The following is a 23,134-nucleotide window of genomic DNA, read 5'->3' as shown; positions in this document are numbered from 1 at the left end:
GTCGTCGCACAATCAGTTGAAACTTCGTCGTAAACTTTGGGATCTTGGCCCGGTTTCGAGGTCTCGGCTGTGACTGATTAACCTTTTTGGTTCCTAGGTAGCGACGAAATAGGGTTGGAATCGCGGGCGCATGGGTATTTAACCCGCGAACGGCCCTTAAGAAGCGAATTTTTGCGGATGTGGGAAGAGTAAATGCGTTGGAATGCTCTTCAGAAACATGGGCTGCTATGCCGGCGTGGACCGCCTGAAAATATCTGCGCTGCGAAAGAAGGCTCCATGTTTGCCTTGTTTGCTCCACAGCTGATGATTCGCATCCCACACACGGACAGCTTTCTACTCGTGGCAAGGTAAAATGCTCTGACACTTTAGTCCTTCAATTCGTATATGGTTTAGAACTATCTCTGATACAAATATATCTCAGTTTTTTGTGGAACTGCGGCTTGCAAAAATCGGCAAAAGCCGTCGTTCTGGATTACCCAGTATTCCTCAAGCGTTGACGGCCAATCCAGCGCTATAGTTATCTGATATCCACCTCAATATTCCCCGAAGGAAATTGCCATTTCCTTTTTCTAACTGGTATGATTCTGACCTCCTTTTATCAAGCCGGATAAATCACACAAGGCTTTTGTTACTGGTTTCTGGCCATTTTCCGGCGTGGTTATCGGGGGTTTAGCATCAATTCCGTTTGGCCGTTCGCATGCCATAAGAGCCCTCGACCTCAACGGAATCCAGCAGGAGGCAATGTCCGTATATCTAACGGCTTCCGTCGGATCCCAGTGGCACGGCCCTGTTCCCTGAAAGGCATGCTTCCAGACATCCAATCTTCTGGGTCTTGAGCGGTGTTGGGGTTGTTGTAAAGACATTCATCTTTGTTTGAAGAGGTTGGTTGTATTGCAGCTGGGAATTTTTCATCGAAAAGCTCCTGTGTGCATATGGGCCAAACTTTGTTCCAACAAAAACTGCCACTCGACTCTCGTAATGGGTGTCACGTCGGTAGCAGTGTTCGGGGTGCGAGGCTTTTGGTGCATGCTTGGCTGTCTTTGCATGCTTCCCCGACAATTGATAAAATATTTTGTTCCCCTCTGGTTCTTCGGTCTCGGTTTAAACATGGCTATGGCTTCTTGGCCGTATTGGGCTCGGTATTCTTTTGCCAGGAGAAGGAGGAGATCATCACGGACATGGAGATGGTCGTATGTACAGTGGATGAATCCTCGGGTGAATGGCCGGCCTTGCGTTTCTCGCATTGTTTGCCTCAGCAAATAGAGACAGCTATCGAGATATATGTGCTTCGGAATATGGTCCGTTTTGTTTCTCGAAAGGGCATTTAACTGCTGTTTTAAGGAATAAACATGGTCGATGTTGAGTAGCGAGAGCCCTTCGTGGCTGAAAAGAACGTCACCTTGTACCAGGGACCGTTTGACGATGTGCTCCCAGTGCATCGTTGGTGTGTCGCGGAGATCGAGTGGGGTCATCCAGCTTGAGGAGAGGTGGTACTTTTTTGCTGCCCGACGGACGTATTTGCTGCACAGCGCCCACGCTTCTTTGTCTTGCGTTGTTACAGGGATGATGTTTAAATTCGACCCTTGTCCAATGGGGAGCGGTGTGAAACGGGCGACGATGAATCTGGCATGCATAGACATCGAAAGAAACTTGGTTGCCACATATTCCAAGGCAGAGAGAAAAGCGGGAGTGACGCGATTAGGATCAAATCCCGATTCAGGCGACAGGGGAGGAGAGATCATGTCTGATGTTAGGAGGCGTTTGGGGCTGTCGGAGAGCCGAAGAACGGGGTGAGCTCGTGTAACAGTCATTTTGATGGTTTCAATTGAGCGGACATAGAAAGGAGAATGCTGGAGGATGCATCGTCTTCAAGGGAGATCCGATTTGATATACACCCCCTCTTCCCCCCCTGCTCCAAAAATAACAGCCGCCGAAGACAAGCTTAACTTTAATTCCCCATGTTCGGTCCAAATATAGAACATTTTAGCCCGTGCGGTCGCGCTAAATTCTCATAAAAAGAAACCAAGCGATTGGGAGACTTAGCCAATAACCTCGGAGCATTCCAAACGGCGGTGGGATGGCCTCAATTATCGACTCTCTCATTGAGCCATTCAATGTTGGTTTGGTGTTGCCAACCTGCATGTCGTGCATAGCGGAGCGGAGAGACGGAGGAGGTGCTATTATTATCTTCTTCCAGCTGCGTTCGTCTCACGGGAGACTTTATGTACGATCTCCCTCACTGTATGGAGTCCTCCGCGTAGTTTACCGCAGAAATGACGTTCCCTTCTTGACCTCGGCTGATCCCGTCCACGGGTTTATATTTTGCCGATATTCGGATACATAGTTATTCCGGATAGATTACTCAGCACCCGCCTCTCCGCGCCACACATGTGGCTTGAATCTCGCTCGCTAATGGACCCCAGATTAGGACTAGCGCTGCCGTCTGCCCCTTTTTCTTTCTTCCCGCCGGCATCGTGTCGACGCCGAAGATCCTTCAACTCCTCTCCATAGTTCCCTGATATGGAGTCGTCTGACACTAAGACCTGGCTTTAACCCTCGACAAGTGTGGACACAAAATAGGACTGTGCCCGTATCTGAAACGGCACGCAGAAAAGATGATTCGCTATTCGTCCATTATCCCTTCGTACTCTGGAAATCCATGTTTTTATGAACATGGAGAATACTTTTTTTTCGCTTGGAATAGCCTTCAAGCTTACGGAGTAGATATCTTGGATTGCGATTCATTATACCACATAAGGCTTCTCTTTCATTCGCATGATTGCAGTCTTATCCTTGATCCACAGCCGTGATTGAATGTTGGCGGTTTCCGCTTTCTACTGTTTTGGACCACCGTCCTTCAGTTACGAAGCCACTTCAGACCAACCAGCTTCATCATGGCAAGTTGTGAAAAGGCGTCGCTCAAATCCTGCGATGATTGGCCAAATCCTCAGGGCGTGAGTAGTACATCTCTCATTGAAAAAGACATGCTGGCTGATGGGAGTAGTTCGATACTTCCTACGAAGAGAGGACCCCCATAGCGCTCACCGTAACGGGGGAGATTCCTTCCTGGGCGGCTGGGACCCTTTATCGCTCTGGAATTGGCCAGGCAGAGATCAACACGGAGAACAATGGCACGTTTAAGACGAGACACTGGTTCGATGCCCTTGCTGTTGTCCATCGTTTCCAGATCCTGCCGCCAAATAAGGATCACCCCAAGGTGCGGGTGATATACAACTCACGTAGCACTTGTGATGGGCTTATCAGGCAAATCCAGAAGACTGGCGACCCAAGGGTGATGTCGTTTGGGAGAAGATATGATCCATGCCGAAGTCTTTTCCAAAAGGTAACGTCTGTGTTCCACAAAGGGGGCGATCCTGCGCCAGATGAGGTTTCAATGTCGGTTACTTTATCGGTTGGGTTTCCCGGGATGGAGAAGATTGAAGGAAAAGACGGTGACAGTCGATCGTCTATGAAGATACGAAACCTGATTAACAAGACGGATAACTCAAAACTTCAGGCCCTGGACCCAGAAACTCTTGAGCCCGTTGGCATAGCTTCGCAAACAATCCTACATCCAGATTTAAAGGGTCCTTGTTCGTCCGCCCACGCGAAGTCCGACCCGGTTACTGGGGATGTGTACAACTTCAATCTGGAATTCGGTCGCGACCCGACTTATCGTATATTCCGCGTGTCCGCCTCAACCGGTCAGACATCAATTCTTGCCACGCTACATGCGGCCGCAGCCTATATTCACTCGTTTTGTCTCACTGAAAACTACGTTATTCTTTGTGTCTGGAATTCATTCCACGTCGCCGGCGGCTTGAAGGTACTCTGGACCCGAAATATAGTTGATGCATTGTCGTATGATTCAACACGACCTGCTCGGTGGTATGTTATCGATCGCCGTCCGCCAGATGAAGGTGGGCGGGGGCTTGTAGCTGTGTACGAGAGCGATGCGTTCTTCTGCTTCCATACTGCCAACTCCTATGAACAGCCCTCCTCTTCAGGCAAGGGAAAAGATATCGTTGCTGATCTAATTATATACAATAATATCAACTGCCTAACACATTTCTACCTCGAAAACCTCATGTCTACAGCCTCATCGGCCTCACCCAAACCTGCGCACCTCAGTTACACTACGCGGTTGACCAGATTCCGGCTTCCATGTGTTCCGGCGGCAGAATCAATGGATATCAAGTCACCAAGCAGAGCTGTGATTGAATTCCAAACCGATCCCGATGAGATATTCGAACTTCCGACTCTTAATCCCCACTACGTTACGCATCCACATCGCTACATATACGGTGTCAGACACACAAACAACTCTACTTTCTTCGATGGGCTTGTCAAGTACGATACGGTAACACATCGAATTACGGGTTGGAACGAGCATGGTCAGAGTGCGAGTGAAGCCATCTTTATCCCGCGTAAGTCGGAAGACGGCGCGGAGGAATATGATGAGGACGACGGTGTTCTGCTCTCAGTGGTTCTCAATGGGAACACAAACAAGTCCTATCTCTTGGTTCTTGACGCGAAGACCATGACAGAGGTTGCGAGGGCTGATACCAATGGAGCGATTGGATTTGGCTTTCATGGGACGCATGTTCCGGATATCGGTGGGAAAGGATTGGATTTCTAAATTTGACCAAAGAAATTTTTTTTTCTTTTCTTTTCTTTTTTTTTTTTTTTTTGAACCGAAAAGTGTCTTGCTCGATACTGCGTACAATAGTTTGCGCAGTAATCGAATATAGATTCTATAACAAAGACAGTAACCTGACAGTGGGTATCTGTGCAACTAAGGCAGAGGCCTCCAATCGCCGAATCCCAAACTTTCACTGAATGTCTTAACGTAGAGAGATATATCATACTCCTTCCTTCCACATCCTCTTGACCTCTTTCACCCTGTCCCACACAAGCTTCCTGGCGTCTTCCCGGTCCATTCCGGAATCTAGAAGACCTTCGTAACCCGTATGCACATGGCGAATGTGCGCCTCAGCTGCCAACTCCACTTTTCTTTCATCGCTACCGACCGTGCCACTGCGTCCCACACGGCCAGAGCCTTTGAGAAAGGCGTGGTTTAGGATTGCACGCATGTCCTGAGCCGGGATGTAAGGGAATCCACGCTCCAGAGCAGCCTTAGCATGGCGTGCATGGCGGGCGTCCTTTTGGGCGACTGCAAGCCCACGTGCCTCAGAGGTATCGGCAGCGAGGTCAAGAACTCTGGCATGGATATCTAATGGCACACAGATGCCTAACGTGCGCTTGGTTTTAGAATGTTCCACCGTGTAGACGGGTTTGTTGGATTGGTGGGTTTGGAGACGGCTGTTGCGGGTGATGTAGACGTTGCCTTTGGGGACGAAAGTGTAGCCAGGTGGCGGGGTTTGGGTGTGTAGGAGGACCTGGAGAGATGGGTTAGCTGCCTCTGAGGAAGATTGTTTTCTTCTACGATAAGTAGAAACGAAGAGTGGAAAGAGAAAATCTGACAGCTTCGAGTGGGTTCGCATCCCTCGTGTTCGAGGCCCTTCCTTTGGATCTTGACTTAGCGAAAGCCCCCCTTGCCGCTATGAAAGCAAGTCGCCAGAAGCTGAGTTAGTTAGGTACTTCAAACCTGCTGTAGTCGCGAACCACGGCATGAATATGGGAAAGGCTCCTATTCACCTTTTTTCCGGCGCGATCTAGACTTACGGGCACCGGAACTAGGAGTCTGCTTGGTGGAAGCCATACTATTTGTCCCTGTTACGGGCAAGTATTCGGCTGCTTCAGTGATATATCTCTTGCTGGCGCGGGGACAAGATGGATTTTGTCAGGGGGCTTAGCCATCTATCCCGCTTTCAAGGTGAGGTGCAAAGTGAAAGAGCCAGAATCATCGCTAGATACCGAGTTAGCTGGTTAATCGGACTTTTGGCCCTAGGGGTCCTTGGTGGTGGAATTTGCATACCTGACGCATCCTGCTGATTGATGGAGAAACTTGTTGTCTTGTTGTGGTCATCGTCTCCAGGGATGCTAGTTAGTTACGGCAGCCCGCGGCAAGTGATCTGCCCTCCGAGTTGACTAACTGGTTCGTCACCTTTTTAACTAAACTGATAGCTACATAGCTCAATCTCCAACACCAAGCGTCTGCGAGGGCTTCAGACGAGGTTGGGCTTATTAAATTCCTCTCTGCTATGGGGACTTGGTACCGAAAAGTCGGGGTCAAAGCCCCCGACGCTGCACCTCTCGGGCTCCCTCGTCCGCAAACACGGGGTGACATCCTGTTTAACCCGACAATTCCCCAGCGCGACGGTCTGCAATCCTGCTCACCCCTGAGTAGATGAGCTTAGCGAACCCGACCATCTGGATCAGGGCTCTGAGAAAATCCTGACAGCTCATGAGCTCATGAGACCCTTTTTTTTCTTTTTTCCAATAAAACGTCGACCTGTTAAAATGTGGTTTTCTTGGATCCTGTTTCCCCCCTTGCTACCAGACCAACATGGATGTACCTTGGAATCCATTTCTCAGCTAGGGACGCCGAAGCATTTGACTTTCACCGTGCAGCACATACTAGAAACGGGCATTTGCCCGGACGAGATTACGGAGCTCGAGTTTTCTCCCGTGGAGATGATGAAAAAGGTATTGCTGGAAATAGACAGCTGGCATTGCATACACGCATCCAGACAGGGTATCAGGGTCAACGCCGGGATGAGCTACTGCTGCTCCATCACAAGACTAAACAAGGTCTGCAGCAAAGTACTTGAATTACTGCATGGAAGAGCGGGGGATCCCGAGAGCTACGGAGCCAACCATTCAGGCGGCAGATTTGCAGGGCAATCCCAAGTTTGCGGGGGGCCGCCCATGGGAGGGACGTACGTAGGCCAACCTTCGTTGTCCTTCACTTCATGCATAACTAAATAGCTCAAGGCGGTTGGGCAGACCACTTAAACCGGCGAGGCTGAGATGAAAAGCGCCTATATCTCTCGTCATCCTCACATGGGAGTGTTTGAGGCGAGTAGAGATAGCACCGACAATGCGCCATCAACTAGCACCGGCCCACTGGACGAACACCTCACCTCCGGAGTGCATGTCTGGCCTCTTCCGGACCCTGATAGAGCGGTCACATTCTGCAACCGTCCGATGGAACAGATCGGATAACGAATCTCAGAGCCCTGTAAGCAAGAGCATCCACCGGCCAGGTGCCCCATTATTGGCCAGGGTTTAAACGGATCCCTGCGGATGCAATACCGTGCCGTTTTCAAATGCACTCGTTCCCGCAGCTGAGCTCATGGAGGGATACTTGTTGCCATTGAAGCGTGGGAGCGGACTGGGTCGTCAAAATAGATTGACCTGCGGAAGCTTTCTCTTGCTTCCCCTCCCGAGACCATTTAGGAATCAGTTCCCACTCGGTCAAGTTGTGGTCAGTACCTAACTAACGTATGCACATGCGATTACCCATCTCATCTGGTGAGCAAACGGGGACTGACAATGGACGCAACCCCACTTTTTCGCAGTGTGACAACTCGCTCACTAGTGTTTTCCCCATCGTCCGGAGCAGACATCGCGCCTACGAGCCTGTGATAACTATGCGTCATATTCTCTGGTATCGCGACGTGCACCGGAGGCCGCATCATCGCCGCATGGAGGCCCGGCCGAGCATTGGTCAGGGCAAAGACCGGTGGGTCGCCTGTTCAATTCTCGACCAGCAGCTCTTTGCCACACGCTATGTATGTAGCTACTCCGTACCTCTTGTAGGAGAGCACTGGCCTTAGTTTCGAGGATTACGCTGGCCTCTCCCTTATCGTTTGCCTATCAGAATTCTCCCGAATCATCACGCCTGGACGACACCGGTGTTTTCTGCTGGTTCGTGGATCCCAAGAACTCGGGTAGCCCGATCGTCGCTGCGTTGCGGCGCGCCAACCGCTAGTTCACCACCAACCAACTTTAGTGCCAACATCAGTTAGTCAATACACTAGCGACACATCCCCGCACAGCCAGAATCAAAGGCCAGTTTTGGCTCGGGCTGCCTGCCGTTGACATCGCTACCGAGCCCGTGTCTTGTCTCTTTCCGGGATCCGGCCAGCCGGATCACGTTTGGACCCCTGGAGAAACACAAACTCCATGCGAATGGACAGAGAACCATGAGCTGAAACAAATCAACTCCTTTGTCAACCGGGGCCATGTCTGTTTCATTTGCTTCCTCAAACTTTGCTCCGGTGAGGATATGGCTATTAAAAACAGGGTACTCATAGCTGCATGGATCCTGCTGGGCTTAGCGCTATTGGGCCTTGTCGCCAGCGCGGCGATGCACCCGCTGATGCTCCCCGCCACTACTTCTGGGTTGTGTTCTCCTTGCAGTGCGTGTTTCGCAACTTTCCTACCAGATAATGAATTCTGGAGCAAGGGTTCGCCAATGCATGCTGACTCGACCTTCCTTTGCAGCCGTGAACTACCCCGGTCCAATCAGCCTGTTGCTTGGTCTCCTGCTCCTACATGTGTTGCAGTTGCAGCTCTAAGAACTCCGTATATGCAGCGTAAACACAGACCTAAGACGCGAGCCGGGGAGAACGATTGAACGGCGGGATCCCTCCTCAAGCGCCTCTGACGACGCCAACCTTCAACCTGGCCAAGCGTAAAAGAAAAACTCGCGACAAAAAAAGGAAAAAAAAAAAAAAAAAAAAAAAATTATGCGATCGTGCCACGCACAAAATTGTATGGGGCTTGTTAACGGGCAAATCCCTTAAGTTTCCGAACTGCGACTGGCCGCGACTCCACGAGCTTCCACAGTGGGGAGCGTTAAGCTTAACATCCGCCGAAACGGGTTGATGCTTGCTAATAATGCCCCCGCGCAGCGACTTTTCTCTCTGCTTCTACCTGCGATGCTTAACACGTGGCCCGTGTCCATTGATTCTGGAAAATGTGTTTGAATGGGTCCCCCATGTAGCCAGAAGGACCTCGAGGACACCGATAATGGCCTGCAGCAAGCAACCAGTTAGTTACTCATGCGGTGTTATCGAGGCGTATCCCACGATGCCTCGGATAACTAACGCAGCTACATCACTAAACTAATTGACCAACAAAGGCCTTTTATTAACGCCTATAATACAACAATATCTCCCTGCTTCTTGGTCTTCAATCTCTTACCTTTGACGGGGTAACCACCAGGCATTCCCTTTATCCAAAGCTATAACTACTTACACAAGCCCCACGGAGGTCAACGTTCTTTAGCATTTGATACCATAACCTTGACTCCTATTACACTTAACTAATCATGGATACCTCTAATCTTAATCATGATACGACCCCTTTAGCCGTCATTGGCTTTGCAACACGATTTGCGCAAGAGGCGACCAGTGCAGACAGATTCTGGGAACTCTTGCTAAGGCGTCGTCAAGCAGCAACACCCTTCCCGAAAGAACGGTTTAATTCAAGTGCTTTCTACCATCCTGATCCCGAGCATGGCGGAACGGTATATCTCTTGGTCCCAATTATGGCAATTGGAAAGGATTTCGCTGATTATATCATGGATAGTTCTATGTCAAAGGTGCCCATTTCCTCTCCGAGGACCCCTTGGGATTCGATGCACCTTTCTTCAACGTTAATAAAACAGAAATTTTGAGCTTGGATCCCCAGCAAAGAGTGGCTATGGAGAATGTCTATCATGCCCTTGAGAATGGTGAGTTTTTGCTGGGCAGTGCATCAATTCTACGTAAAGTTCGGTGCTGACGGCCGCTACAGCTGGCATTCCAATGGAGAAGGCCGTTGGCTCTAAGACGTCTGTCTATGCTAGTGGCTTTAACCGAGATCATATGATTCTTATGGATGCAGACTTTGAGACAGCTATGAAGCACAAACCGACCGGTGGCCAGCAATCCATTATCTCGAATCGTGTCAGCTGGTTCTATGATTTCAGTGGGCCAAGTATCACGATTGATACGGCATGCTCCAGTGGTATCGTGGCTGTTCACCTTGCTGCTCAAAGCCTTAAATCCGGAGATGCTGAGATGGTAAGTCTTTATACCCAGCCTGAACACCTTTTCTCTTTCGAACATTTTTTTTTCTTTAAGAAATATTGGTGCTAATATTGCAACAGGCTGTGGTCACAGGTGGCAGTATCATCTCTCACGTTCCTGATATCATCGCAATGAGCCATTCCGGTTTCCTTGGCCCTGAGGGAAAATGCTTCAGTTTCGACCACAGAGCCGAGGGATATGGCCGTGGTGAGGGTGTGGGGACCGTTGTTATGAAAACATTGGCGAACGCTCTCAGGGACGGCGATACAATTCGAGCAGTCATTCGTGCAACAGGTGTGAATCAGGACGGTCGCACTCCTGGAATTACTCTCCCAAGCAGCACCGCACAGACCAATCTTATCAAAGAAGTATACAGAAAGGCGTCTCTAGATCGCAACACCACGATGTTTGTTGAGGCCCACGGCACTGGTACTGCAGCCGGCGACCCCATAGAGGCGAGGGGCATTGCCGACGGATTCACGTCAATGGAACGAGAGTCCCCTCTTTACATTGGAGCACTGAAGTCAAATATCGGACACTTGGAAGGCGGCGCAGGCATTGCAGGAATAATAAAGTCCGTGATGGTCTTGGAGTCTGGAATTATACCCCCGAACGCAAACTTCGAGAAAGCCAATCCACAAATCCCAACGAAAGAGTGGCAAATTGACTTCCCCACCGAATGTATCCCGTGGCCCAAGTCCGGACTACGTCGGGTTTCGGTAAACTCCTTCGGATTTGGTGGAACTAATGCTCATTGCGTCTTGGATGATGCTTACCATTTCCTTGAGGAAAACGGTCTTTCGGGAAATCATAATACGCGCCAGTCTGCACCGACCAAACAAGAAATCAGTGAACTCCTTGCCAGACTGCAGAGATTATATCTTGATGGAGATGTGAATCACTCGAACGGCACTGCTGAACTTACAAACGGAGAAGCCGCAAAAGAGTCCCACGAACCTGTCGAGTCTACTGCACCAAATGAGACAAATGGAACCACAGAACAAGCTAATGGAGAGACTGCAAAGGAATCGCGGGAAGCTGAATGTTCAGCCTCCAATGGTGTAGATCTGACCACCGACAAAAATGTGAATGAGCCCCAAGAGGTTATTGAATCTGCTCCGATACAAGAAACCAATGGACCTATAGAGCAGGGTAACGAGGAGATCACGAATGGGTCAAGGGAAGCCGCTGAACTTTCTCCGAATAATAATGGAACCAATGGCATTGCAGAACATCCAAACGGAGAGACTGAGGTTGAATCTCCTACCCCTAACGGAATCAACGGCGCAACTACGCAAAGCGAGGTTCCCAGGCTGCTCATCTTGTCGACAGCAGATAAAGAAGGTATGAGCAGAGTAGCAACTAGCCTTCGAGAATACCTTGCTTCAAAGCCCGATTTGCCGATGTATGCCGCTGAAAGCCTACTTGACGATCTTGCCTACACCCTCTCGGAGAAACGATCAAGGCTGCGGTGGAAGGGTTATCTGTTAGCAAACTCGATCTCCGCACTGGAGGAGAACCTTGCAGATGAGAAGGCGTTGTCAAAGTGTTTCAATGCTCGAAGTTCCCCGAGACTTGGCTTTGTTTTCACAGGACAGGGTGCTCAGTATCACCGTATGGGCCAACAGCTCTTGGTTTACCCAGTTTTCCGAAAGAGTCTAGAGGAAGCGACGGAGTATATGAAGGCCCTTGGAAGCTCTTGGTCGCTAATGGGTAAGTCTTGTTGTCCTAGCGATTTTGCAGATCTTGCTAACTGAATTTTAGATGAAATTCTCAAAGACAAGGGTGATTCACGTATTAGCACTCCTAGTTTCTCACATCCTGCGTGCGCATCAATCCAGGTTGCACTCGTTGAACTACTCGCTTCTTGGGATATTATTCCGAGCCGCGTTGTTGGACACTCTTCGGGTGAAATCGCCGCCGCGTACTGTGCGGGTAAACTCTCGCGTGAAGCAGCATGGAAAACCGCTTATTATCGTGGATTCGTCTCTGCAAAGCAAAGTGATCCCAAAGGCGCCATGCTTGCTGTTGGGCTTGACCAGGAGGCGCTTCGACCTTACTTAGAGAAGATACATGCAGATTATGATGGCGAGCTTATCATTGCTTGCTATAATTCCCCGAAAAACAACACAGTTGCTGGCGATGAGACCATGGTCGATGTTTTGAAGACACTTCTTGACGCTGATGGAATCTTTGCCCGGAAACTCAACGTCCAGAACGCGTACCATTCAGCACACATGAAAGCCGTCGCCGACGAATACTTCGAGCTAATGGGAACTCTTGAACCGGGCAGAAGCTCTGACCTTGATATTCAGATGCACTCCACAGTTACAGGAAAGATGATTATGGATTCTGTTTTGGACGCTTCTTATTGGGTTGACAACATGGTCTCCCCTGTAAAATTCACGACCGGGCTTCGTTCAATGCTTTTCCAATCAAATGATGACAACTCCGAGAATAAGGCGGTTGTTGATGAGATCATCGAAATTGGCCCTCATGGAGCAATGCAATCTGCGGTCAAGGAAATAATTGCCGCCAGCAGTTCCGACATCCCTGTGTCTTATTCATCAGTTCTCAATCGCAACGAGCCTACTGTCAGCACACTTCTGAACACTATAGGCACTTTGGCCTGCAAAACATTTCCAGTTAATTTGCAGGAAGTGAATCAGAGTGTCCATCGAGGAGAGAAGCGTCCTCAGTTCCTTGTTAATCTTCCTCCATATGCTTTCAACCACGAAGAAAAGGGATACTATGAGAGCAGGCTGGCTAAGAATGTGCGTCAGCGAGAGTTCCCGCGACATCAGCTGCTTGGTGCGCCTGTGCAAGACTGGACCCGATTCAACCGCAAATGGAGACAGTTCTTTAGACTCTCTGAGAACCCTTGGCTGAGAGACCATGTCGTATGTTTCCCATGTCCCTATTCTATCCACTGAATTCTGACATTCGGCTCTAGGTTACGGATAACTGCATCTTCCCCGGGGCTGGGTACCTAGTTATGGCTCTCGAAGCAGTCAAGCAGACTGCTGGTGAGGCAGTAGAGATCACTGGAATTAGGTTCAAAGACGTGAGCATTAAAGCGGCACTTTTGATTCCAGATACGAATAACGGCGTTGAGGTGTCGCTGTCTGTCTTTCCCGTCAATGAATCCAACCAATGGACTTCTACGGTGTGGAAATATTTTCAAGTCTCGTCTTACATTCCTTCCTACAACGATTGGGTTGAACATTGCTCAGGCTACGTTGCTCTCGAATATGAAGCTTCGGCTCCTGACGTTGTTGGGAATGGCCGTGAGGGTAAGGCAGCAAAACAGGCGTGGGACGATGCATTGGATCAGGCTGCAGAAGTGTGCCAGACTCCATTAGATGCTGGGAAAGTCTACGAAAACTTGGAAACAATTGGCATGAAGTATGGACCATTGTTTAGGAACCTGTCCAACTTGAGTGTCAGCGGCAAACGAAAGGGAACCATATTCGGCGAAATGAAGGTGCCCAACTTGGGATCCGTGATGCCCAAGGGCTATATTCACCCACATGTTATTCACCCTACCACGTTGGACAACACGCTTGTTGCTGGTCTTGTCGCTATCTGTGACGATATTGGCCAGACAGTTTTGAAACATCCAATGGTACCTACTTTCATAAAAGAGGCTTGGATTTCGACCGGCATCAGTTCGCAAGAAGGAACCAAGTTCCGTTGCTACGGAGAGGTTTCCACGGCAGCATATGAATCTTACGATTACAGCTCGAAATGCTGGGACCTTGAAGCCAACGAGCCACGCATTATGCTTTCAGGAGTCCGTATGACGCCCCTTGCTTCTGACAATACTTCGGAAAGCAATATTCAGATCGGATATGGTATAGACTGGAAGCCTGCTATAAATGTACTTGAAACCAAAGAGTTTCTTGACTTGGATCCGGTTATGGCAAAAACACCCTATGAGGAGCAGCTAAGCGCGGCAGTCAATTTACAGCTTGGCACTGCTCTCATGATTGCCGACGGCCTTGCAGATCTCAAGGAAAATCCACCAGCCAAGCCTCTTGAGGGCCATATGAAGATATACTTCGACTGGATGGAACGTGTGATTGCTGAGCTTGAGTCTGGCACTCTGCAGCATGTTCCTTTGGAATTGTTTAAGAAATATTCTGAAGACAAAGGCTTGAAAGAGCAACTTTATGAATCTCTAAAAAGGGACTACGCCACAGACGGAGAGATTCTGATTCGCTCGGGAGTTCAAATAGCACCAGTCGTGAGGGAAGAAATTGATCCACTTTATCTTTTGTTCGGCCAGGATGACCTTTTGGCGCGTCATTACGAGGAAGTTATAGTTCTCAATGATGGGTTGAGGACAGTTCAAAACTATCTGTCTATGGTGTCTGACAACTTTAACGGCCTCGAAATTCTCGAGGTCGGCTCCGGAACCGGCAGTTTTACCAAGCTGATGTTGAAGTCCCTCTGCCCAAGATCTGAGGATGGGCAAAATGGACACGGCGCGGGCAAGATTGCAAACTACACATTTACGGACATCTCGCCAAGTTTCTTTTCAAAGGCAAAGGAACGGTTGGAGCCATGGAAGGACCTCCTCACCTTCCACAAACTAGATATTGGAACTGACCCTCTCGCCCAAGGCTTCTCGGCAGCGAAATATGACATTATTGTTGCCAATAATGTCCTTCATGCCACGCCTGACCTGCAAAAGACTCTTGAGCATTGTCGTCTGATGCTAAAACCGGGTGGCAAGTTCTTGATTCAGGAAGGTGTCAGGCCAGATATCCATTGGGTCTCACTTGTTTTTGGTCAACTTCCAGGTTGGTGGCTGTCTAAAGAGCCTGTTCGCAAGTGGTGTCCTTACATCACTGTGCCCGAATGGAACAGCTTTCTTCAAGATGCAGGTTTCTCTGGCCTAGATATCGACATACCAAGTTCGCATTTCCCCGAACTCGCCCATGTGAGTACCATGGTTGCAACGGCTGTGGAAGATACCTCCAAGAGCGGTGTAAAGGATAAGGAAGTGGTTATTCTTTGCCACGTTTCTGAAAACGAGACCGATCTTATTGCGGAGCTGAAGGCTGAGATTGCAAACGACTTAGGAGCTACTAACTGTCTCGTGCTACAGCCCTGCGACTTGGTAGAAAAGGGTATGTCTGATGCAATTTGCATCTCTCTGTTGGAACTTCAAACTCCAGTGATATTTGATTTATCCGAGGAGGAATTCAAGAGGGTCCAATGTTTCCTATCCAGCTGCAGAAAACTGCTATGGATTACGGGAGATTCAAGAGTTGAACCAGCGTTTAACATGATCAACGGTATGCTACGTACGATTCGGTGGGAACGTGATGCAGAGAGTTTGGATTTCACGACTCTCGCTACTGCGGACTTTGGCTCTACCCCCAACAAGCAATTGGTACATGCTATCTCGAAAGTCTTCCGATTCCACTTCGTCAGCGGCCAAACAGACCACGCAAATTCAGAGTACCTGATGCGAAATAAATTGGTATATACAAACCGTATTGTTGACTATCCTACAGCAACCAACTTCTTGGCTAGCCAGTCGTCGACGCCCGCCCCTGAAATGACGGCTTGGAAGGATGTGGGACGTCCTGTTAAGCTCCAGAACCCTGCCCCGGGCCTGCTGAATAAATTGCAATGGGTGACTGATACATCCTTGTCCCAGTCTTTGGAAGAAAATGAAGTTGAGATTGAAATTCGTGCAGTCGGTCTTAACTTTGTTGACCTCCTGACTGTCATGGGTGAATTGCCATGGGATGTCGTTGGACGAGAAGCTGCTGGTGTTGTGACTAAAGTTGGATCAGCCGTTCACTGGCTTCAACCTGGTGACCGTGTGGTATATCTCGTCGATACACCAAAGAAAGGCACGTTCCAAACGTACAGCAGAGTGGACCAAGGCGTTGTTGCTAGAATCCCCAATGACATGAGCTTTGAAGTTGCTGCTGGACTGCCAGTAATCTACGCAACTGTCATTTACGGCTTGGAGAACGTTGGTAGACTGGCTGAAGGCGAGAAGGTCCTCATTCACTCTGCCGCTGGTGGTGTTGGACAAGCTGCTATCCAGTACGCACAAGCGGTTGGTGCCGAGATCTTTGCAACTGTGTCAACCGTCGAGAAGAAAGAGCTTATTATGAAGGAGTACGGTATAGCTGAGGATCATATATTCTCTAGCCGCGATTTTAGCTTTGTGAAAGGCGTTAAGAGACTGACTGGCAACACCGGCGTTGACGTGGTTCTGAATTCTCTTTCTCGAGAAGCCCTCCGCCGGTCCTGGGAGTGTGTTGCACCTTTCGGTCGATTTATTGAGATTGGTAAGAAAGACCTTGTTGCTGGTGGCAAGCTCGACATGTCTCCTTTCGTGAACAACATTATGTTTGCCGGTGTGGACTTGCTCGCATTGGCGGAGCATAGGCCAAAAGTTGTTCAGCAGGTTCTCAAGAGAACGATGCAGTTATGGACAGAGAGGAAGATCACCGGTGCACGCCCAAATACGGCATTGAGCTATGCTCAACTTGAAGAGGGTTTGCGGATGCTACAGTCTGGGAAGCACACTGGTAAGATTGTCTTTGCGCCAAATGCTGAGGACGTTGTGCCTGTGGTGCCAGAGATTCCACCACCCTTCGAATTTGATCCCAATGCATCTTATATCCTTGCCGGTGGTCTCGGAGGAATCGGAAGGAGCTTGGCGCAATGGATGGTCACCCGTGGAGCTAAACATTTAGTGTTCCTCTCTCGATCTGGCAACATCACTAGACCAGTTGAAGAGATGATTTCTGCTCTCGAAGGCAAGGGATGTCAGGTTAAAATATTCAAGTGCGATGTATCTGACATTGAGAGGATGTGTTCGGTGGTTGAAGAGTGTCAACAGACTCTTCCTCCGATCAAGGGGTGCATCCAAGGTTCGATGATATTGAGGGTAAATATTCGTTCCGCTTACTTTCTTTTTGATACGGGCTGATAGTTTGTTGCAGGACGGTGCCTTTGAGAATTTGTCATACCTCGATTGGAACACCGTGACAAAGCCAAAAGTTCAAGGGTCTCTCAACCTCTATGAGGCCTTGCCCAAAGACCTCGACTTTTTCCTCATGCTCTCCTCCGTTGGTGGAATCATGGGAGGTAGAAGTCAGGCGAACTATGCCGCTGGCAACACATATCAGGATGCCCTCGCCCGATCACTTGTCTCCAAAGGCGTCCGAGCGGCCAGTCTTGACCTGGGCAGCGTCCTATCTGTTGGTTTCGTGGCTGAAAACAAGGACTACACCCGCCACGTTTCAAGGACCATCGGATCAATGCGTGAAGACGAAGTCCACTCTATGGTTGAATATCTCATTGATCCACGCCACTCTCTCACCGAGTCAACCTGCCAGGTTATCTTTGGTCTCGGCACCGTGAAATCGTTCCAAGACCGCGGTGTACCTCCGCCAGAGTGCTTCAATTATCCGGCATACACAATCCTCCGCAACACAACCACATCCGGCGACCAAGCTGGAGGTGACACGCAAATGTACCACGTCCAGGCGCTTCTCGCCACGGCCAAGAGCCGCGATGAGGCTGCGGAGGTCGTTTCCAACGGAATCAACAGGAAACTATCTGTCCTGCTGAACGTGGCTGGCGACCAAATCGATTCAAGCAGGTCGATTCGTGACAATGGTGTGGATTCGTTGATTGCTATGGAGTTCAGGACATGGTTGGCCAAGGAGCTGGGTGCAGAATTGCCCCTGATTGAAATCATGGCGGAGGGAAGCATTACGGATTTGAGCAAGAAAGTTGCGGCGTTGAGCAAATATGTCCAGGACAATTTTCGAGAGGCGAGCAAGGAGTCGTCCTGATTGGACGTGATTGTGGCTGTTCGTGTCCATGCGGATACAGCATACTGATATGAAGGAGTGTGGCGTGCTCCGTAGACGAGATTTGTTTTGTATCCGACAGATTCATCGGTTATTGATAAATGTTTGGTTTTTATTTTCTCTTACCTTGGCGTGGGAAAAATTACTTGGTCAGGCACGTACACTCCGTAGCTGCTCGGTAATATATTTAATCTACTTGATTATCCAAAAGAAACGAGTCTCCAAGTGCCTGATGATCGTTTTGTCAGCTGTGATAAGGTAGTTATTGGCTTAATATTCCAATTCAATGCAACACAAGAAGGGATATACTGGGCTGGTCTAGCCAGCGACCAGCCCATCTAATAATGGGGAGTTTACAAACTTTGCCCGTCGTTCAGGGCCTTCACTCACTCACACACACACACACACCAAAAAAAAAAAAAAAAAAAAGAAAAAAAGAGGAAAAAGCTAAAGCAATGGGTATCCTTGTGGATCCAAACTAGGAAAAATCCTTCCCAAGAATCTGAATAAAGGTAATGGAAATCACGTCGAGCGGGGACACCTTTCAATACGAGAATAAACAGGTCGTTAATATATACAAACGCTCAGTAACGAGACATATAAATGATTTGGAGACAGAACATGGTATACCATATGGGTACAAAAAGGCTGAACTGGGGTATATAAGGGGGTATTTCAGAAAGGCAACAGCTGACGCAACGAGACATTAAGAGAGCAATTTTAGTTCGATTGTATAGGAACTGATCCATAACGTAACTGGTATATCCGACAAAGGAGACGCTAATTAGTGCCTAGTAAGCGCTAAGATATTCGATATGCATGTAGTTATTTTGCGCGGAAAGGGAACGCAACCAACGGAATGTGGGCAACATAGATGATGCTTTCTTACCGCCCTCCATATAATTTACGCGCCAACGGCGACGAGTTTGAGATGCTAAATGGTTCACGAAGCCGAAGGCCACGGCTGGGCGTCTGAGTGCAATACACGCAAACGTAAACCGGCGGCAGCCTTTGCCGGTCCAACCCAACACACTTTGTATGAAGCCAATGCGCGCATGTGTCACTACAGGATTGATCGTTAGCAAGAAATGCTTCCAAGAACTGGAATCAAGGAACCTAATTACCATTGGATCATTAAATGTCCGCCATTATTCATAGAGTTGCAAACGCATCTTGTGCCGGTGCTGGGGTTGTTCTGGCGATCGGCGGCTGGAGTAGGAGGCGCTGGGTCGGTAACCGTTGGTGAATTGCTGCTGGCTGGCCGCGAGAGTGGACGAGTACCATATGAAGGAGGTGATGAGCGCATGGTGGAAATTGTGGACGGGCGGAAAGATGACGTGGCTAATTGTTTACCCGTAACGGGTGGTCTAGACTGTCGCTTTCTACCCTTAAGCACTTGCATGAGAGCATGCTGAGCATCTCCAGCGCCATCTTCTTCGTAAGTAGCATCTGAATCCGTCATGGATTGGCTGCGTGAATGGCTAGGGCCTGGCTGTGTCGGGTGTCTCTTTTGGTTGCGACTTTCCGGCTGGGATGAAAGCTGTGATTGTCTGGAATGCGTTGATCCTGTCCATGGAGAGAGTTGGCCTGAATGACTGGAGGCAGCTGCCGACGAATACGACGAGCCTTTTGAGTGGGGTCGAGATGTAGACTGTGCACGGACGAAATCAGGTCTACGAAGTGTATTATCTGGAAAGGCAAAAGATGGGTTCTGGCTGTGTGCAATCATATAGTCTGGCTCTTCATCGGATGAGTCTGATTCGATCTCGGTAGAAGACTCGCCAGAGACTGTGTCTCGGAGACCGGGCCGCAGTCGAGTGGGTGAGTCCGAGATCAGCTTCATCTCCGTGGTGGCAAGGCCATCCTTTGAAATCTTTAGGACCAGCGACTCCATGGGAGCCGGCAGTGACGCGGGAGGTGGGTGGGCGAGTGGCGTGAGCTGGGTCTTCAGCGGTGAAGTACGGCCTTTGGACGGTGTCTTCTTCACGCCACCACCACCAATGACAGGCCCTGCGCTCGAAAACGAGCTTTGCCTTTGATGTCGACTGCTGGATAGCGGTGGTGCACCGGAATGAGTGGCGCTCCTTTTTACAATGGGCTTACCCGTCGCTCCCTGAGGGACATATGACGCACTTTCTACTCGAGCGGTCTTTTGACGCCGGCTAGAGCTTTTGGGACGGTGCAATCTTTTGAGTTCCTTGTCCCTCCTTTCACGCTCCGACACTTCTGTCTGGTAGTGATACGGTTGGCGTGTTTCTACCCTGGGACGAAGTGGGGGCGAGAAGGTGGGCTCTGAATATCCAAACCGTCGGGCCGGAGAACTTAGAAACATAGACGGGTCTTCGCCGTGAAGAGGGGGCGGCCGAGGAGATGTTGCAATTGAACTGTGCAAGGCGGCATGGCTTGCCTCCAGCGTACAGGGCTCATGTGCCATCGCACGAGAATCAAGTGCAGCAGACCCATGCACCACCGGCAATTGGAGAGTGTCTAGATTTGTATCTCCCACTCGAGTAGGCTCGAAGATGTCCAAAGCGGCAGGGTTAGATGGGCCGAATGGATCTCCATACGCGTCAGAAATGTCCATGGCAGCTTCTGCAGCATTGGACTCGTGGTTCCATGGCATCTGATGGCGAGAGAAGAATGGAGAAGCAGTCGTTGGGTTGCTGGACAAATTAAAGAGATCGGGGGAATCCTGGAGGCCAAACAAGCCTGGAGAAAAACCGACCACACGGCTGGGGGTTTCGAGCGGTTGGCCGGTGTATGTCGGCTGCACTGGAGTGCTGAGGTTCAGGTTGGCATTGTTGCTCCGGTCCTGGTTTTTTCTCCGGATTGTGCTTGTGGGCGGCGGGGTCTGCATCGAAGCAGCAGAGCGTTTGGCCGAGTCAATGGAGTCGGTGACGGCTGTTCCATGATCCGTAGAGGCATCATCCGAACCAATGGCCCTCGTAGCATGGTCTATCTGCCTGTGCCTGGAGATTGTGGGATCGAGAGGATTTTGGGCACGCTGGTTGGGCGTCTGGTCAAAGCGATGCGCTGCTTTTGAAAGTTCGGGGCTGGAGGCATAGGGATCTGCGGTGTTCCAAGTTATGCGGGGATCGTAGAAGCTCGACTCAAATTTTGGAGTCTGGAAGGCGGTATCATCGAAGGAGTGGACGGTGGGAGTTCTAGTGGGGGTCTGAGGTTCGACATTGGGATCCGTGAAACTAGCCAAAGGAAGGGTGAGCCGGGATGGAACGTAGTAAATATTCAAATCTTCCTTTCTTTTTTTTTTTCCTTCTCTCTCAGACAGAGAGAGAGACAAAGAGAGACAGAGAGAGACAGAGAGAGAGAGAGAGAGAGAGACAGGAGAGAGGTGAGGAGGAACAGACCTGTGGATTGGGTGGTCCCAATTCATATCAGCGAGCTTTGTTTGGCTATCATGAGTCGAGGATTTTGCTCCTGGAGGGTGGCCAGCCGAGCTCGATGTTAGACACGGGAGACAAGCAGGGTACCTAATTGCGGAGGAACAGCTGGAAGCAACAAAAGGAAGAAGAGGTAACTGTCAGGAATTTGCACGAATGGGGTGTGGATCGGGGAGGATGAGAGGACTGGGCATGGACAGCGGGATGACTGTGTGTATATATAGCCAGCTACGGAGAAAGAGGTGTGTGATGGTAGACTATCGTGCCGTGCTGCTGGGGTGAAGGGAGGCAGAAGAAGACGAATCGGGATTGAAGGTGATGTCTTGAGGCGGTCCGTTGCGGGTTCCTGTGGCGGCCTTCCAAGCAGGCAGCAGGGGGAGGGAGCACGTACACTAACCAGCCAAAGAAGAGAGACGGACGTTGGGTTGGCGAGGATCCGTCAGTGCAGCAGCAACAGCATCATCGTCGTTCGCCAAGGCAGCAAGACGAGGACAGGGTAAAGAAAAAAAAAAAAAAAAAAGGTAAGAGAGAGAGAGGGAGAGGGACGGCAGGGAGAAAAAGGATTTTTCTATCAGCAGCCTGACGGAGAGAGTCGACGGCCGTCCGTTCCTTGATTTCGCGAGCTCTGCTTTCTTCTTAGCCCGCCCGACGAACTAAATAACTAGTTAGCTGACCGGGGAGCTCGCTCTGCAACTCGCTGCGGACGTGGTTACGGAATAACTGGCTAGCTAGCTCAGTGGTGATTTCAATCGCTGTTGACTCTTCTCTCTGCTGCTTTTGGCCTTTTTTGCTTTTTTGCTTTTTCGCTGCTCTCGCGGAAGTGCCACAACCGTCCTGCACGATAAATAATACTTGGATCCCTCCAAGTTTTCACAAGATATTTAAATCTGTCTTTTTACGGTTACTTTCAATTTTTGATTTTTTTTGCTTCTTGTTTATCTTTTTCCTCTTTTTTTTTTCCCCTTCTCCTTCAGTCCAACAGGATTCCTTTCTGCGTAATTAACATCATTCCGTTCTCCAGTCCCCATACTCTTTCAGCTCCATTTCCATGGTGCGACATGGGCTGGCTCCTGGACAAAGCTGCGAGAGCAAATCCCAGCTCTTGGACGGCGAGATAGCCTTCCGCCGAACCATGGAAGAGCCAGCTCTGAGTGGTCCTTGCCGGTCCTCCTCGGCTGCCAGAAGCCAAAAAAATATAAAAAAAATAAAAAAAATAAAAAAAGAAAGAAAGAAAGGAAGTGGAAGAAAAAGAAAAAGGATGCAGGAAAAGGGAAACCCACCTAGTTTGCCCCTCCGTGGATTCAATATTAAAATACGGCTCCATTCCTAATGCGCTCCGGCATGTCTGTAGGGTTGTATGCCGTGTAGCTCACGAGAGGCGAGAGCTGTCTCTCGATCCCGACAATGAGACCGTAGTGGTTAGATGCGTACATAAATAGAAACAGCCTCGATGGATTGACGATCTTGCCACGGTCATCACTCCGATGATCATGGGTCGATCCCTCCGAGTCAGTTCGCTGCAGACTCACAGGTTAATATCTATCTATCTCATTCTTCGAGAAGTTAATTACCAAATGACGCACAAGACAGGTAGATGCTGCGGAACAGGCACCTGTTCGGAGGCAAGGAAGAATGCGTTGCCGTCGAGGAAGCTTGTCTTGTCTGCTTCAACTTGCGAGCACGGTGGCCGGCCCACACAGGATCCTCCCTGATCTCCACTGCATCAGTGCCTGTTGTCCCTCGCGACATCATCTGCCTTGAATGATTGACCTTCAAATTCCCAGCCCAACCATTCCCCACGCCCCAAGAATACCCCTTGGCCCCACGGCCACCGCCTTGATATGAGGGGTCTTGAAAAAGAGACCAAAGGCCCAATTGATTGATAACATTAGCTATA

The 23,134-nt window shown here is 49.6% G+C and overlaps 7 protein-coding genes across 7 annotated transcripts; 3 read left to right on the top strand and 4 right to left on the bottom strand.

The window, feature by feature from the left end:
• Positions 1-908: 908 nt before the first annotated feature.
• CIMG_03018 (uncharacterized protein) lies at positions 909-1,811 on the bottom strand (the record flags this gene model as incomplete). The annotated part of the gene is made up of 1 exon (XM_001243576.1): positions 909-1,811. The coding sequence occupies one exon, from the start codon at positions 1,809-1,811 to the stop codon at positions 909-911; it is 903 nt and encodes a 300-aa protein (XP_001243577.1).
• A 1,083-nt stretch (positions 1,812-2,894) lies between these two features.
• CIMG_03017 (dioxygenase) lies at positions 2,895-4,639 on the top strand (the record flags this gene model as incomplete). Its single annotated transcript, XM_001243575.1, has 2 exons — positions 2,895-2,954; positions 3,005-4,639. The coding sequence occupies 2 exons, from the start codon at positions 2,895-2,897 to the stop codon at positions 4,637-4,639; spliced, it is 1,695 nt and encodes a 564-aa protein (XP_001243576.1).
• Positions 4,640-4,862: 223 nt separating this feature from the next.
• Positions 4,863-5,722, bottom strand: CIMG_03016 (uncharacterized protein; the record flags this gene model as incomplete). Its single annotated transcript, XM_001243574.2, has 2 exons — positions 4,863-5,533; positions 5,686-5,722. 2 exons carry the CDS (start codon positions 5,720-5,722, stop codon positions 4,863-4,865), a joined length of 708 nt encoding a protein of 235 aa, XP_001243575.2.
• A 1,281-nt stretch (positions 5,723-7,003) lies between these two features.
• On the top strand, positions 7,004-8,545 carry CIMG_03015 (uncharacterized protein; the record flags this gene model as incomplete). The annotated part of the gene is made up of 4 exons (XM_001243573.2): positions 7,004-7,144; positions 7,443-7,648; positions 7,726-7,856; positions 7,935-8,545. The coding sequence occupies 4 exons, from the start codon at positions 7,004-7,006 to the stop codon at positions 8,543-8,545; spliced, it is 1,089 nt and encodes a 362-aa protein (XP_001243574.2).
• A 696-nt stretch (positions 8,546-9,241) lies between these two features.
• On the top strand, positions 9,242-18,050 carry CIMG_03014 (iterative type I polyketide synthase; the record flags this gene model as incomplete). Its single annotated transcript, XM_001243572.2, has 7 exons — positions 9,242-9,439; positions 9,502-9,646; positions 9,709-9,977; positions 10,064-11,696; positions 11,748-12,883; positions 12,937-16,905; positions 16,961-18,050. 7 exons carry the CDS (start codon positions 9,242-9,244, stop codon positions 17,816-17,818), a joined length of 8,208 nt encoding a protein of 2,735 aa, XP_001243573.2. The 3' UTR covers positions 17,819-18,050.
• Positions 18,051-18,500: 450 nt separating this feature from the next.
• CIMG_03013 (uncharacterized protein) lies at positions 18,501-21,725 on the bottom strand. Its single transcript, XM_001243571.2, has 4 exons — positions 21,629-21,725; positions 21,205-21,274; positions 18,961-21,039; positions 18,501-18,899 (listed from the first exon to the last, which is right to left on the bottom strand). Exons 2-4 carry the CDS (start codon positions 21,228-21,230, stop codon positions 18,722-18,724), a joined length of 2,283 nt encoding a protein of 760 aa, XP_001243572.2. The 5' UTR covers positions 21,231-21,274; positions 21,629-21,725; the 3' UTR covers positions 18,501-18,721.
• A 482-nt stretch (positions 21,726-22,207) lies between these two features.
• On the bottom strand, positions 22,208-22,561 carry CIMG_03012 (uncharacterized protein; the record flags this gene model as incomplete). The annotated part of the gene is made up of 2 exons (XM_001243570.2): positions 22,208-22,412; positions 22,518-22,561. 2 exons carry the CDS (start codon positions 22,559-22,561, stop codon positions 22,208-22,210), a joined length of 249 nt encoding a protein of 82 aa, XP_001243571.2.
• Between the last annotated feature and the right edge of the window lie 573 nt (positions 22,562-23,134).

Source organism: Coccidioides immitis (genome assembly GCF_000149335.2).
Source record: "Coccidioides immitis RS genomic scaffold supercont3.6, whole genome shotgun sequence".
NCBI lineage: Eukaryota > Fungi > Ascomycota > Eurotiomycetes > Onygenales > Onygenaceae > Coccidioides > Coccidioides immitis.
This window is presented reverse-complemented; position numbering and strand designations above follow the sequence as displayed.